Here is a 16,867-nt window from a genome sequence, read left to right as displayed (position 1 = left end):
CCGGCGGCTTCCCTTTGGTCATTGACTTTTCTTCCTCAACTTCTGTTATCTTGTTCTTGGTTCACCTTGTCTTCCCTCCTTCATCCTCCCTTCGTCCTCTAGTTCGTCTCGTTTTCTCTCCGAGGCGGTATCGTATTTTCGTTTGTCCGTCTTCCATTTCGTTTGTTTAATAGCAGTTGTTGTTGTTCAGTTCGTGTTGTTGCATCTTAATCCGACATGATCCATTTAACAATATGTTTAATATTTTTTATTAATACAAAATACAAATATAAAAATAAGAAATTGGTTATTCTCAAGAAATTGGTCACGCCTATCATATTCAAAGGCCTTAACATGTTAGAGCCAGTTTTTGAACGATTCACATTCAAGGGTACTTTATTCAAAAAATTATATACAACAATAATATACAATTTTTTCCAACTTTGTTATTTTCACGGTGTAATCTAATCACAGTGTATAAACATATTGAATTAAAAATTATGAAATGACTAAAAAAAAATTATTTAATATCAATCAATCATAAAATTAGCAAAGAATGTCCCACTCCATGAACGGAGTGATTTTGTGACATTTCTTTCAATGGGATTGATGAGTAATAACACACTACTCATTTTTATTTTTTTTATATATTTATTTTGGGAACTTTAAGTGTCAAACTTCTATTTTCAAAAGTCAACTACAATACAAGGCTAACTGTGTCATAACTCCATTTGAAATGAACAGTTGCTATCTTTGGAAGAGGAAGAGGAAGAGGAAGAAGCAGCCGGAAGACCAATCATCCAAAATCACATTTTATCTGTATCATAGTAGGTGTGTAACTATACATATATATTGAAAATATATAATCCAAAAAAAAGTGCAACCTAAAAAAATATATATGGAAAACTAATATAAGAAAGAAAATCAAATTTTTTTTAGTAATTAATTGTTTCAAATTTTCAAAATTTTAATTTTAATTTTTGATTTTGATTTTTTTTTTTTTTTTTTTGAATACTTTGATTCTAATTTGGCAAGTATATATCATTATTAGCTTGATGAAAGATTTAAAAACTTTAATAAATAATTCTAACTAAACAAATCTCACAAGTTTTAATAAAACACAATTATTATGATTAAAATAAAGAAGTACTTTAATAATTTATTTAATGAGTAGTTATAGATTTTTTTATTTATAACTAAAAATATTAACATATACAATATCATTATTGTTGTTGGCATTCTTGCCATTGTGGTCTCACAATACTTTAGTTTTTATTTCTTCCCATACTCCCGAGACTTGTTGATAGAAATTTATATATAATTCTAAATAATTTTATTGTAAACACCATTTTTAGACGTTTGGTTAGAATGGAAATTTTTAAAGAAATTTTTTTGAGGAAAATCACTTTCTATAACCATTTAATTTTCTCATAAATTTTTTTCCAAAACTCACAAGAAAATTTTGATTTATTGAGAAAGTTTTGTGAACTTACAATATTAATGCCCTTTCTTTTATGGAAAATTACATGTAATTCAACCATAAAATAATAATTTTACAATTTTTTTGGGAGGCAAATTAAAATTTATTATAAATTTTGGGATCATAAATTAAATTTATTTACAATATAAATATTTTGGAGGCTACTAAAAAAAAATTTTGAAAATTTTTGGGGGGTCCATGGCCACCCCTAGCCCTGCCCTCTGTTGAGAAGGAATGATATGGAGTTTTGGAGTGGATGTAGTACAATTTTATTGTATTTAGTACTATTTTTTTTTTATTTAGGTTTCTTGTTTATTTATTTATAATTTTTATAGCAAGTTTAATACTGTATTAGGTAGTTTTTTTTTCTCTTTTTTTTTTTTAGTTTCCTTATCTTATAATTTTTTTTTTAACTTCTTAGGTTTCATAATGACTAAATTTTTTTTATTTTTAATTTATTATAAATACGCGTATGTTGCACCAAACATAGTCACAAGATTCAAATTTCAAGAGAGGAACAAAAAAGTTTGATTGAATGGCTGCTTCCACTGCTGAGATCATCGGTGGCAGCCTGGCGGTGGAAATCCTTCAACGTCTGCCAGCGAAATCTCTCATTCGGTTCAAGTCAGTCTCGAAAGCATGGCTCTCTTTCATCTCCACTCCTCACTTCTCTCTCCTCTGGCAATCCCATCATCATCCCAAAGTCTCTGGCCTTTTCTTCAACCCTAGATCCCGACCTGAAGCCATCAAATACGTTCCTCTCACTCACTCCGACGACTTAAGGAATCAATGTGATATTGCAACCGTTATTAATGGTGGAGAAGAAAACAATTCACCTGCTGCTAGAATCATAGATTCTTGTAATGGTTTTCTACTTGTCTATCTTTCTAAGCTGCAGAGCTGTAGTTCCGGTTGGAGGGAGTCGTACTCGTACCACGTTTATAATCCTACTACCAAGCAATTCTCTACTCTACCGTGGCCTTTTCAAGTCACTTTCACTTCTTTCCTTGGTGACAATGTATATTTGGTTTTCGATCCTTTAAAATCACTTCACTACAAAGTTGTTTTGGTAATTAAGGCTTCAGAGCCTGGTAGTGCCCGCTCGATTCAAATACATATTTATTCGTCAGAAACTAATGACTGGCGGAGATCACCACTGGATGTTATTTATTATGTGGACTTGAGTGAAGGAGTCTATTGCAATGGTTCCATCCATTGGCTTTCTTTCCGGGACAGAAAAACTTCCTTATACTTTGATGTCAATCAAGAAAGATTTTGCCCAATGCCATCTCCGCCATACACTGCACGTTTTAAATGCCGGCATTTTGGGGAGTCCGGAGGTCATTTGCATTATATTAGATATTATGATAATATGGGATTCAATGTTAGAGTCTGGGAGATGGAAAGTGATTACTCTAAATGGACAACCAAGTATCGAGTTTGCCTTAACACAACGACGATGGTTGTTGATCTTGCATTAGAGGTTGTCCGTATGAATACAGCGCTTAGTTTAATTCATGTTGAAGATGAAGGGGATGTGTTTTTGGTACTTGTTGTACGTACCGAGCTGAATTATATGATCATCTCCTACAACATTAAGGAGAACACCTTTGAGAAGCGTGTTGATGTACCACGCCGTCCTATTGCATCTTGGTATGATCCTTGGTCTAATTCTTTTTGGTGGCGTAGACACTCTTGTATCCATAGTTACATTGAGACACTCTTTCCTGTTTGATTGATCGTGGTGGTACATTGTAATCACTTAGGGTTGGGTGGTTTCTATTTCAGTGTTCTAATTCTACCTTCAACTCCAATCTTAAAATCTATTTACTTTACTATTTTAGTTGTTTTATGTCCATCAATTTTATTATATTAATATTATTTTGTTTTATGGTATTCATTGAGGGCTGTAACTATTTCAGAGTTTTAGTTGTCCTTGTTCTGTTTAGAAAAATCATCTTATTACTAGAGTTCTCATGTATGTGTTATTTATTTATTTTTTATTATTATTATTTTAATTTTAACACTGCATTATGAATTGACTAATCCTCTCTAAAGTACTGCTGGTGTTCGATTTTAATTGACATTTGTTCTTACAATGTAAATAAAATTAACAAAAATAAGAAAATTTTCTTTCAAAAATAGATACAGCAAAAGGTAAGAGTTCGTTATCCCTACATCTCCAATTCAAGAGAGCCCTTTAATTTTAGTTACGGCAAAAAATAAAAAAATAAAAAAAATAAAAAAAAAATGAAAACCACACAGAAAAGTTATCAAGAAGAACAGTTATATTGATGCCAACTATGCAACAACTTACATACCTCATATAGGGCATGTTATTGAGCAAGTCTAGTAGACATTTCCAGCCACAGCAATTGTGAAAATGGAGATCCAGCCGAATCAGATTAGGGAACGAAAGCAGTTTTATATCATCAACATAGTCGACAGCCTTGGTAACATATTAACATAATAGTCAAATGAAAGTGCTGCATATACTAAATCAAATTTAAAAAATAACAATTAATTCCAACAAATATAAAAGAATAAGAGATTCTACATTAATAGTATGATCAAGAAAAGAAGTACCCCCATGATACGAGTGCCCTAGAGATAGATATTTGACACTACAAATTCCTCTGAAAAGCGCAACTACTCTATCAGCATGTCGTTCTGCATCCATTAATGGAACACAGTAGCCTCCAAGATGAACATCTGCTTTAATCAACGATGTAACATTCTTTAGCACATAGGAAGGCATCCAAACATTTTGAACACAAAGATAAACAAGAATCGGTGCATCTACTAAAACTTTGTATTCTTCTCCGGCTAAAAGAAACTTAAAACTCTTTAGGACCGGTACGGAGACATCAAATACAAGTTCTTCATCACTCTCAACATTTCCTTGGATGAACAGTTCCTCAAGAACAGGGCAATTATTAAAGAGATTTTGAGCGAAGTCATTGTTGAGACTGTTGGAATATGTGTGCCATAGCATAGCAAAATTTTATTTTGGATTGTAAAAGTCATGTTTCTTATCTAAATATTATTATTAAGGCATTATACAATTGGTGAATGGAATATATTATTTTTCGATTCATTATGAAATTGATTGTGTCCACTTGAATGCAAGATAAATTTATATATGTATGTAATGGCAATTAATATTAAGTTATAAATTAGTAATCATAAATGGTTCAACCAAATTTTTCATTGCTAAAAAGGCAAAATTACCCGCCTCACCTCTAAAAGGAAAGAAATTGTCCTTTTTCTTTTTAGAATTTATATGAGACACGAGCTTTTAGCTCCATGTTTTCCAAGCGAGATTCAATGATAACAAGGGCCAGATTTGGCTGCCACTGCCTAAATGAAGATTTTGGTTGTTTGACCAAGGGTATCGTGGCTTGTGAATAAGTGAAATAAGACTTATACGGCACCTGATCTTGCCAAACCTGATTTTAGTTAGTTGCTTGAGGAAGGGCATATTTGGCTAGATGGGGGGGTCGGATGTGAACATTCAACAGTGACTGAACATGTTCAACTTGTGCGCATTCTCAAGCTTTCTATTTTGGCTAGTGCGTTCAATCTACTATTAACACGCTTCTGTTCCAACGCTCCAATATAGGACAGCTATTTAGACATCTGCTCAGCTGAAGATTGTGTTTAGTTAGATACTTACCAATTCGCCACATATTAGTGCCTAGTTCAATATGGGATGCAGATTGTAGATGATAATGATTTTGCATATGTCGTCTCCACCTTTGCCCAGGGCTGTAATGGGTCCTTATTCCAATCTCTTGGAGCCCATTCATCCCCTCTTCAATGTCGTCTTAGATCGGTTTTATGAGGCTCATGAATTCTTCTCAAGGCCTTAGGCCAATTTTTAGTTTTGCTAGTTTTGTTTAAGTTTATTAAAGGAGGTGGCATGAATGCTGCAAATCTGTAATATGAGACTAATATTCATATGATCTTATGATCAGAATGAGTTATAAGTGGGGCATGCCCTCTATTAAAACTATAGTTGTTCTGTGTTTGAAGCTTTGTTGTTGATAGTAAACCAAAAAATATATATAGGAAATGAAGCTGAGTTTTTTTTTGGTTGTTTTACTGTGTGTTAATGTCCCTCTTTGATGGGATGCTGTTAGTTGCAGAAGAAGATAGTTTCTAGTATATGATTTTTTAAAATTTTGTTTTTCAAGGGAAGAAATTTTTTTTAATTCTTTTTCTCTTCTTTTTCCCTTGCATAATATAATATCCACTCAATTAAAAAAATAAATGAAAATAAAATAAAAGTTTCATAAATTTTGTGCTTTTATTACCATTGGAAAGAGAGTTAATCTTGCGTCTGAATCATTAGTAATTAAACTCGCCTGTAAATATTAATAGTAATCATGAATTGCGTTGATAAAATAGTAATATTTAGATCACATCGTTACATTAATGATGAAGTATAGACATTACCTTTAAATTGAGTACTTGCACCTCTTTATTCCTAATCCCCAACTAATGTGGGCTCCTATAATGTGAAACTTTGATTCATTATTTATTAATAAACTAGAATAGTCTACTCTAATAAGTAATTCAAACTTAAAACATCATTTCACGAGTTTTTATGTCTTTAAATATATTTAAGTATAAAGACATGAGTTTAACATAAAACATATATAACTGTAAATAAATTTTTACTTTTATCTTTTAAACCTGAATTATCAATTAAACTGTCAATTTTCAATTAACTAAGTAAGAATATATAAAATAGGTGTTAATCCAAAATAGATTGTTATTCATGCCAATCTCATGCCAGTTAAGTCTCCACTTGTTATATTTCTTTGGCCATCATTAAATTTACAATTCTCAATGTTTGTTTTAACATTGAGTTGTATTTTCGACACTGTTTTATTGTGCAACATTGAGGTATATATTTTGTACACAACTCATTTTTATTGTTTTAGTAATACATATATGTGTGTGTGTAAGTATATATAAGAAAGTTGGCTATGACTGTATTTTGGTCATCGTTTTCTGTTTAATTTGCTTCGTCACTTAGTAGCACCGTCACTAAGTCACACAATCATTCTCGATAGGTGTCGCTCTCTCTCTCCGAACGCTCTCCCGCTCTCACGCTACGCATGCGCTCTCTCAAATTCTCACGACTCATGACTTAATTCTGCCGCTCTTACACTCCCACTCTCAAATTTGCTCCCACTCCTACTTTATGTCTTCTCACAAACGGCACAAATAGTTGAGAGGTGCTCTTTAGTAGCATCTCAGATCTTATGCTACTTCACATTCAATTTTACCTTTGCATTTTTGTAATTTTTCTTTTTTTATTTTATTTTTATTTTCTCTTTATTAATTAAGGTTGTGCTATGTGCCATTGTTGAAATTTTCATTTACTTCAGTGGAATATTTTTATTCAAAAAAATTCATTGCATATGTGTGGTTTATGTTTTATTGTAGTGTTTTTTGTTGGATTTTCTGTTGGAAAATTTTGAAATTATTGTAAATGGTTTTGAGAGAGAAACAAAATGAGAAGTTTTAAAAAAACAATTCGTTTTTATTGTTTTGTTTTCAATGTGAAACAAAATGAGCTTGTAAAAATGAAATCACGGCAAAACTTTTAAATGTACTATTTTAAAATAAAATAATGATTTATTTACATAAATAGAAATTTTCTATTATTGCCTTCTGGTATAAGAACTCTTACTCAAAGCTATGAGTGATATATATTTTAACAATTATGATGCAATTATTTTGGGCATAAATTTCAAATAACTCATTTCTACTTTGTACTTGAAATTCATACATTTAGCAATCTTATAAATCATAATGTGCAATTTTCTATTTTTATTTTTAAATAAATTCAAACAAACGTACATGTATCGAACTGAACATTCAAAGTCATCTTCTTTGGAGAGAGCTCATACAATTAGGGTTAATGGCCATTAATTCAATGAATAACGCCGAGGATCACCAAATGTCTTCTTTTTCTTTTTGATAGATTTATTTTTGAGACATATTTACATGTCAAATCACTAACTCAAAGCATCAAAGTTTCCAAGAATATTATTAAGAGAACCATTATAGACATTCCTATCAGAGTCAGAAATATTCTTTACAACCGTTAACAATAATATAATATGAAATTTTGTACAAAAATAATGGCAAACCTTGTAATGTAAGTTACCCTAATACTTTTTATTTAAAATTAAAATAAAATTGATATAATAAGAATAAAGTTTGTATTTTAAAATCTTAAGTTATTGACATTAAAAAAAAAGAAAGTAAATTGCTCCACTGACACACAATATAAATTTATCTCAATGAATTTTATTTAAAGAGTTTATGGGTGATAAATTTGTATTCGAAATGTTTCAAGCAGGTAAACTTTTATCTCATAGGAGTTCATTTGTTAAATACCAAAAGATAACTCTTTCTATTTTTATTTTTTATTTTTTATTGTTTTATAATTGCTTGACTACTACAAAATTCTCATTTCATTCATCTACAGAACCATATGGCTTCAATCTCAAACAATGGGAGTTGTATCTGATCTGCATCATAGTAGGTGTGTGTATGTATATATATATATATATATTGAAAATATATAATCCAAAAAAAAAGTGCAACCTAAAAATATATATATAGAAAACTAATATAAGAAAGAAAATCAAATTTTCTTTAGTAATTGTTTCAAATTTTCAAAATTTTAATTTTTGATTTTTTTTTTTAATACTTTGATTCAAATTTGGAAAAAAATATTATTAGCTAGATAAAGTATTTAAAAACTTTAATAAATAATTCTAACTAAACGAGTCTCACAAGTTTTAATAAAATACAATTATTATGATTAATATATACAAATGATTTAATAATTTATATAATGAGTAGTTAAAGATTTTTTTTTTTTATAACTAAAAATATTAACATATATAATATCATTATTGGTGTTGGCATTCTTGCCATTGTGCTCTCACAATGCTATGCTTTCGTTTTTCTCTCTTTCTATACTCCGAGACTTGTTGATAGAAATTTATATATAATTCTAAATAATTTTCTTATAAACACCATCTTTAAACTTCGTTTGGTGAGATGAAAATAGTAAGAAAAAAAGGAAATGGAATTTTTTTTAAAAATATTTTAGGAGTTTGGTTAACAAGAAAAGAATTTTTTTTTTTTTTTGAAAAAAATCACTTTCCATAACCATTTAATATTTCCATAATTTTCTTTTCAAAAATCAGGAAAAAAAAAATTTATTTATTGATAAAGTTTTGTGAACTTACTATATTAATGTCCTTTCTTTTATATAAAATATTTTTGGAGTTTGGTTAACAAGAAAAGAATATTTAAAAAAAAAATCACTTTCCATAACCATTTAATTTTTTTATAATTTTTTTTTCAAAAATCAGAAAAAAAATTTTAATTTATTGATAAACTTTGGTGAACTTACTATATTAATGTCCTTTCTTTTATATAAAATATTATTATATATATATATATATATACGTGCGCCAAACATAGTCACAAGATTCAAATCCCAATAAAAAGTTTGATTTAATGGCTTCCACCGCTGCGCAATGAGGAACTGGCTGTGGAGATCCTTCAGTATCTGTCGGCAAAATCCCTCATTCGGTTCAAGTCAGTCTCTAAAGCATGGCTTTCTTTCATCTCCGCTCCTCGCTTCTCTCTCCTCTAGCAATCCCATCATCATCCCAAAGTCTCCGCCTTTTCTTCAACCCTATGTTCCGAACTGAAACCATCAAATACGTTTCTCTCACTCACTCACTCCGACGACTTGAGGAATCAATGTGATATTGCAACCGTTATTAATGGTGGAGGAGAAAACAATTCACCACCTCTCTTTCCTCGTGATATCTATGCTAGAATCATAGACTCTCGTAATGGTTTTTTACTCATCTCTTTTAATAAGAAGCAAAGCTGTAGAATCGATTGGAGGTGGTGGTCGTACCACGTTTATAATCCGACTACCAAGCAATTCTCTACTCTTCCGTGGCCTTTTCCAGTCACTTTCACTACTTCCATTGGTGACAATGTATATTTGATTTTCGATCCTTTAAAATCACTTCACTACAAAGTTGTTTTGGTTTAGGCTTCAGAGCATGGTAGTGCCTGCTTGATTCAAATACATATTTATTCATCGGAAACCAATGACTGGCGGAGATCACCACTGGATGATGATATTGGTGATTTTCATCCTTTCCCGAAATCATTAAATAAATCATTAAATAGTGTGGACTTGAATGAAGGAGTCTATTGCAATGGCTCCATCATTGGGGTTCTTACAACGAAGAAAAACTTCCTTGTACTTTGATGTCGATCAAGAAAGATTTCGCCCAATGCCATCTCCGCCATATAACACTAAATTGTGGCATTTTGTGGAGTCCGGATGTCATTTGCATAATATTATATATTTTGATCGTAGACGCGACGATGGTTGTTGATCTTGCATTAGAGGATTGGATGGTTGTCCGCAACAATACAGTGTTTACTTTAATCCATGGTGAAGATGAAGGGGATGTGTTTTTGGTACTTATTGTACTCACCAAGATGAATTATATGATCATCTCCTACAACATTAAGGAGAACACCCTTAAGAAGCTTGGTGATGTACCACGCCGTCATGTTACGTCTTGGAATGATGGTGGTTCGTGGCGGCGTGATGGTTGTTCGTGGACGCCGTGCCCTCGTATCCATCGTTGCATTGAGACACTATTTCCTGTTTGATTGACCGTGGTGGTACATTGTGATCCACTTAGGGTTAGATGGTTTCGATTTCCGTGTTCTAATTGTAGCTTCAACTTCGATCTTAAAATCTATTTACTTTACATTATATTTATTAATACTATTTTAGTTGTTTTATGTCCATCAATTTTATTATATTTATATTATTTTGTTTTATGGTATTCATTGATCACTTGGGCTCTAACTATTTAGACATCTGCCCAGCTGAAGATTGTGTTTAGTTAGATACTTACCAATTCGCCACATATTAGTGCCTAGTTCAATATGGGATGCAGATTGTAGATGATAATGATTACACGTGTTATTGTCTAAGCGGCCTAGCCGTGTGTCAGTACAGCCGGTCAAAAGATGCTGATTCTCCACCTCTGCCCAGGACAGTAATGGGCCCTTATTCCAATCTCTTGGAACCCATTCATCCCCTCTTCAATGTTTGTCTTAGATCGGTTTTATGAGGCTCATGACTTCTTGTCAAGGCCTTGGGCCAATTTTTAGTTTTGCTAGTTTTGTTTAAGTTTAAAGGAGGTGGCATGAATGCTGCAAATCTGTAATATGAGACTAATATTCATATGATCTTATGATCAGAATGAGTTATAAGTGGGGCATGCCCTGTATTAAAACTATAGTTGTTGTGTTTGAAGCTTTGTTTTTGGTAGTAAACCAAAAAATATATATAGGAAATGAAGCTGAGTTTTACTGTGTGTTATTGTCCCTCTTTGTTGGGATGCTGTTTGTTGCAGAAGAAGATAGTTTCTAGTATATGATTTTTTAAAATTTTGTTTTTCAAGGGAAGAAATTTATTTATTTTTATTCTTTTTCTCTTCTTTTCCTCTTGCATAATATCCACTCATTTTAAAAAATAAAATACAAGTTTCATAAATTTTGTGTTTTTATTACCATTGGAAAGAGAGTTAGCCTTGCCTGTAAATCATTAGTAATTAATCTTGCCTGTAAATCATTACTACTACTAATCGCGTTGATAAAATAGTAATATTTATATCACATCATTACATTAATGATGAAGTAGAGATATTTACCTTTAAATTGAGTACTTCACCTCTTTATTCCTAATGCGTAATTAATGCGGGCTGCTCCCGCTAAGTCTTTAGAAGGTAATAGTTTGTTTTTGTTTTTTTTTTTTTTTTTGGTCAAGTAGGTAGTAGCTTGAACCCTTCTTACTAGTGATTGCACCAAAACGAAGGGCCAATTCATTATATATATATATCTGATGTGTCATGATAGATTTACACAAAAAAAATTTAGATTATTTATTTTTAACTTCATTGGTTATTTTATATATTATGTGTAAAAATATATCTTTCAATAATAACCAATCACATGTCATATCAGGATCCGCATAATTTTTATAAATTTACTTAATATAGGTTTGATTCCTTAATGTAATGAGAAAGAGGGAGAAGAAAAAAAATATGTTGATGTGTAAAAAAATTGTGTAAAATACACAATAATTTTATACATTGGTGATATGACAGTGTAGCTTGAAATTAAAAAAATTTACGACATAGTATATTTTACAAAAAAGAATATTGTGTTTTTATTACCATGGGAAAGAGAGTTAGCCTTTGCCTGTAAATCATTAGTAATTAATCTTGCCTGTAAATCATTACTACTAGTAATTAATCTTGCCTGTAAATCATTACTACTAGTAATCGCGTTGATAAAATAGTAATATTTATATCACATCATTACATTAATGATGAAGTATAGACATTACCTTTAAATTGAGTAATTGCACCTCTTTATTCCTAATCCCTAACTAATGTGGGCTCCTCTTATCCAAGAGTCGCTTTAGTAGGTAATAGGTTTTTTTTTTTTTTTTTTTTTTTTTTTTTTTGTTCAAGTAGGTAATAGCTTGAATTATAGAATTTATTTATTTATTTATATTTTTTGGGTGCTGAGGGAATGCACCAAAACCAAGGGCCAATGCAACTCCGACCCTCAGATGTATTCGTATGTGAAACTTTGATTCATTATTTATTAATTAACTAGAATGCTCTACTCTAATAAGTAATTCAAACTTAAAACATCATTTCACTAATTTTTATGTCCTTAAATATATTTAAGTATAAAAAATGAGTTTCACATAAAAACATATTTAACAGAGTAGATAATTTTTTACAATTTTCAATTAACTAAGTAAGAATATATAAAATAGGTGTTAATCCAATAATATACCTAATGGGAAGGGGAGGGACAGTCTGCGCGGGAAACTTACCTAAATATATAATAATAATAATACGGAGTAATACTTAATTAAGAAAATAAAAACTTAGCATGATGAGCATTGCTTTAAGCTTTGACACATGTCCACTTCTGGTTGGGTATAATTAGTCTTAGTCCAACACATTGGCCTGTGTATTTATATTGCCAATGAATCATTTCAAGTTCCAAGGAAAAACTGCCAAATCTATCCTTGTCGATATCATTCATTAATCACAGACCATCCTCCAAAGAGGAGTGCTGCTGTCCTTTCGCTTCTTATTCATCACAATTTTTACCATTACACGTTGGAAATGTTTTTTATCTTTAAAAAAAATTAAAAATATAATTTTTTCAGATAAAAAAAACTTAAAAATATAAATTTTTCAGATAAAATTATCATTTAATCTTTTTTTATCTCTCTCCTTTATTTTCCTCTATTCATTTTATCCCTTATATCAATAATACTCTTGATTGCCAAAAAACACTTTCAGGAATATATATTTTTCTGTCTTTTGGATTGCCAAAACAAATAATATTATAGGAATGAATTATTTTATTTCTTTTCTTAATTATATTTTAAGTGTATGTATATATATATGTGTGTGTGTGCGCACGCTTGCGCGCGCTATATATAAATTCACGTTCAATTCCTATGATCACAATACATATTATTTTCTTTCTTTTTGGATTTGCCAAAATGAATAACATTATACGAATTGAATGTGAATCCACACACACACAAATATATATATAGTTAAAATATAATTAAAAAAAGTAAATAAAATAATCGATTCCCATAATATATATTATTTGTTTTGGCCAATTCTCAATGTCTGTTTTATTGTGCAACATTGAGTTGTATTTTCGACACTGTTTTATTGTGCAAATATATATTTTGGACACAACTGATTTTGATTTTGAAGTTATTGTATTATCATTTACCATATGTTCTATAGTTTTTCATTTTTAGTAATATATATATATATATATAGAGTAATGATCTCTTGTTCCCCATGGAGTAAGAAAATTTATTTGCACTTTCTATTGAGACCGTTAAATCTAATCTAATGTTCACTATAAAAACACACCTATATTCTTTCCTTTTAATATAAAACCAGTATCACTATTTTTAGTTTCCAAATTTAACATTTACCAAACCACTAATTATAACATTATTCAAAAATATATATATAGAAAACTCTTCAGCTATGAAAATAACGTCTGTTTTAAACAAAGACCTACAAGAGTACTTTCTCTTTCTCCATACAAATTGAATTTGCAAGTTCTCTACCGCCTTTGTCTCCTTATAATAATAAGTAAATAAAAATGAATCATAATTAAAATTTAATGGATTAAAATATCTTTTTTTATTATTATTTTTTTCTTGTTTCTTGTAATTTTTTGTTGGAGAGAGACGTGATTTCCATAGAAGAAGAGGTTTCAATTTTTTTTGGGAGTAATTACCTTTTATTATTGTAATTAGTGGTATGAAAATATTAAATTTAGAAATTATAAATAGTAACAATGGTTTTATATTAAAAGAAAATGATGTAAGTAGGTTTCTATAATAATCGTTAGATTAGATCAAATGATCACTATAGAAAGTGCGGATGAATTTTCTTACTCCATCATTACTCTATATATATATATACACACACATATGTATATGTATATTTAAGAAAGTTGGCTATGGCTGTATTTTGGTCGTCGTTTTTTGTTAAGTTTGCTTCGTCACTTAGTAGCACCGGCACAAGAGCTGCTTATGTCTTCTCACAAGCGGCACAAATAGTTGGGAGCTGCTCTTTACTAGCATCTCGGTTCTGTATCCTAATTCACATACAGTTTTACCTTTGCATTTTTCTTTTTTTATTTTCTTTTATTAATTAAGTCTGTGTTGTGTGCCATTGTTGAAATTTTCATTTACTTTAGTGGAATCTTTTTATTAAAAAAAAAAAATTCATTGCATATTTGCGGTTTATGTTTTATTGTAGTCTTATTGTATTTTCTGTTGGAAAAAATTGAAAGTATTGTAAATGGTTTTGAGAGAGAAACAAAAATGAGAATTTTTAAAAAAGCAATTCGTTTTTATTGTTTTTGTTTCTCAATGTGAAACAAAATGAGATTGTAGAAATGAAATCACGGCAAAACTTTTAAATGTACTATTTTTAAATAAAATAATGATTTATTTACATAAATAGAATTTTTTTATTATTGCATTATGGTATATAGGTATATTGCTTTTGGTATGCGAAATTATGTTCATATTGCTTTTATTATTCTGAAATACTTTAGATTGGACATCCGGGAGTTATAGAATCTAGAATCTATTGGGAAATTATTTTCCATTATATTAACAAGGATTAGGTTAGGGTTGCTATATTTTTATTTCTTTGAGAACTATTAATCAAAGGTATGAGTGATATATATTATAACAATTATGATGCAGTTATTTTGGGTATAAATTTCAAATAACTCTTTTATACTTTGTACTTGAAATTCATTCATTTATCCATCTTATAAATCAGAATGTGCAATTTTCTATTTTTATTTTAAAAAAAATTCAAACAAATGCACCTGTACCGAACCGAGCATTCAAAATCAAAATCGTCTTCTTTGTAGAGAGCTCATACAATCAGGGTTAATGACCATTAATTCAACTAATAACGCTGAGGATCACCAAATATCTTCTTTTTCTTTTTGATAAATTCATTTTTGAGACATATTTACATGTCAAATCCACTAACTCAAAGGGTCAAAGTTTCCAAGAATACTATTAAGAGAACTACAATAGAGAGTGAGAAATTTTCATCAAAGGAACAACAGTTAACAATAATATGAAATTTTGTACCAAAATAATGGCAAACCTTGTAATGTAATTTACCCTAGAATATATACATATATATTGATAAATTCATTTTTGAGACATATTTACATGTCAAATCCACTAACTCAAAGGTCAAAGTTTCCAAGAATACAATTAAGAGAACTACAATAGAGAGTGAGAAATTTTCATCAAAGGAACAACAGTTAACAATAATATAATATGAAATTTTGTACCAAAATAATGGCAAACCTTGTAATGTAATTTACCCTAGAATATATACATATATATTGAAACAGCCGGAAGACCAATCATCCAAAATCACATTTGATCTGTATCATAGTAGGTGTGTAAATATATACATATATATTGAAAACATATAATCCAAAATAAATGTGCAACCTAAAAAAATATATATGGAAAACTAATATAAGAAAGAAAATCAATTTTTTTTTAGCAATTGTTTCAAATTTTCAAAATTTTAATTTTTGATTTTTGATTTTTGATTTTTTTTAATACTTTGATTCTAATTTGGCAAATATATATCATTATTAGCTTGGTGAAAGATTTAAAACTTTAATAAATAATTCTAACTAAACAAATCTCACAAGTTTTAATAAAACACAATTATTATGATTAAAATAGAGAAGTACTTTAATAATTTATATAATGAATAGTTATAGATTTTTTTATTTATAACTAAAAATATTAACATATATAATATCATTATTGTTGTTGGCATTCTTGCCATTGAGCTCTCACAATACTTTAGTTTTTATTTCTTACCATATTCCCGAGACTTGTTGATAGAAATTTATATATAATTCTAAATAATTTTCTTGTAGACACCATCTTTAGACTTTATTTGGTTACTTTATTTGGTTAGATGAAAATAGTAAGAAAAGAAAGGAAATAGGAATTTTTTAAGAAATTTTTGAGAAAAATCACTTTCCATAACCATTTAATTTTTCCATAAATTTTTTTCCAAAACTCACAAGAAAATTTTGATTTATTGAGAAAGTTTTGTGAACTTACAATACTAATGCCCTTTCTTTTATGGAAAACTACATGTTATTCAACCATAAAATAATAATTTTACAATATTTTTGGGAGGCAAATTAAAATTTATTATAAATTTTGGTATTATAAATTAAATTTATTTACAATATAAATATTTTGGAGGCTACTAAAAAAAATTTTGAAAATATTTGGGGGGTCCATGGCCACCCCTAGCCCCGCCCTCTGCTGAGAAGGAATGATTTGGAGTTTTGGAGTACCCTATCGAGATGTAGTACAATTTTATTGTGTTTAGTACTAGTTTTTATTATTTAGGTTTCTTGTTTATTTATATATAATTTTTATAGCAAGTTTAATACTGTATTCGGTAGTTTTTTCTTTTTGTCTTTATTTTTTTTTTTAGTTTCCTTATGTTATAAATTTTTTTTTAACTTCTTAGGTTTCATAATGACTAAATTTTTTTTTTATATTATAAATACGGCGTGTGTTACACCAAACATAGTCACAAGATTCAAATCCCAAAAATTTCAAAAAAAAAAAAAAAAAAAAGAGATTCAAATCCCAAGAGAGGGACGAAAAAGTTTGATTGA

At 29.4% G+C, this 16,867-nt stretch overlaps 2 protein-coding genes across 2 annotated transcripts; one reads left to right on the top strand and one right to left on the bottom strand.

Moving 5' to 3' along the window:
• The first annotated feature begins 1,994 nt into the window (after window positions 1-1,994).
• On the top strand, window positions 1,995-3,194 carry LOC132316363 (F-box protein At5g07610-like). Its single transcript, XM_059814852.1, has one exon. The coding sequence runs from the start codon at window positions 1,995-1,997 to the stop codon at window positions 3,192-3,194; it is 1,200 nt and encodes a 399-aa protein (XP_059670835.1).
• Window positions 3,195-3,883: 689 nt separating this feature from the next.
• LOC132316362 (F-box/FBD/LRR-repeat protein At5g22660-like) lies at window positions 3,884-4,454 on the bottom strand. The gene is made up of 2 exons (XM_059814851.1): window positions 4,046-4,454; window positions 3,884-3,954 (listed from the first exon to the last, which is right to left on the bottom strand). Exons 1-2 carry the CDS (start codon window positions 4,452-4,454, stop codon window positions 3,884-3,886), a joined length of 480 nt encoding a protein of 159 aa, XP_059670834.1.
• Between the last annotated feature and the right edge of the window lie 12,413 nt (window positions 4,455-16,867).

Source organism: Cornus florida, unplaced genomic scaffold, assembly GCF_030987335.1.
Source record: "Cornus florida cultivar Cherokee Brave unplaced genomic scaffold, ASM3098733v1 CherokeeBrave_3.0.0_Hap2_Chr07, whole genome shotgun sequence".
NCBI lineage: Eukaryota > Viridiplantae > Streptophyta > Magnoliopsida > Cornales > Cornaceae > Cornus > Cornus florida.
Note: the sequence above shows the minus strand (reverse complement) of the source record. Positions and strands in the feature narration are given on the sequence as shown.

Coding starts and splice junctions, on each gene's coding strand:
- LOC132316362 (XM_059814851.1), bottom strand. CDS start 4,454: ATGCTATGGCACACATATTCCAACAGTCTCAACAATGACTTCGCTCAA. Junction 3,955..4,045: donor AGGGCACTCGTATCATGGGG/GTACTTCTTTTC, acceptor AATTTGATTTAG/TATATGCAGCACTTTCATTT.
- LOC132316363 (XM_059814852.1), top strand. CDS start 1,995: ATGGCTGCTTCCACTGCTGAGATCATCGGTGGCAGCCTGGCGGTGGAA.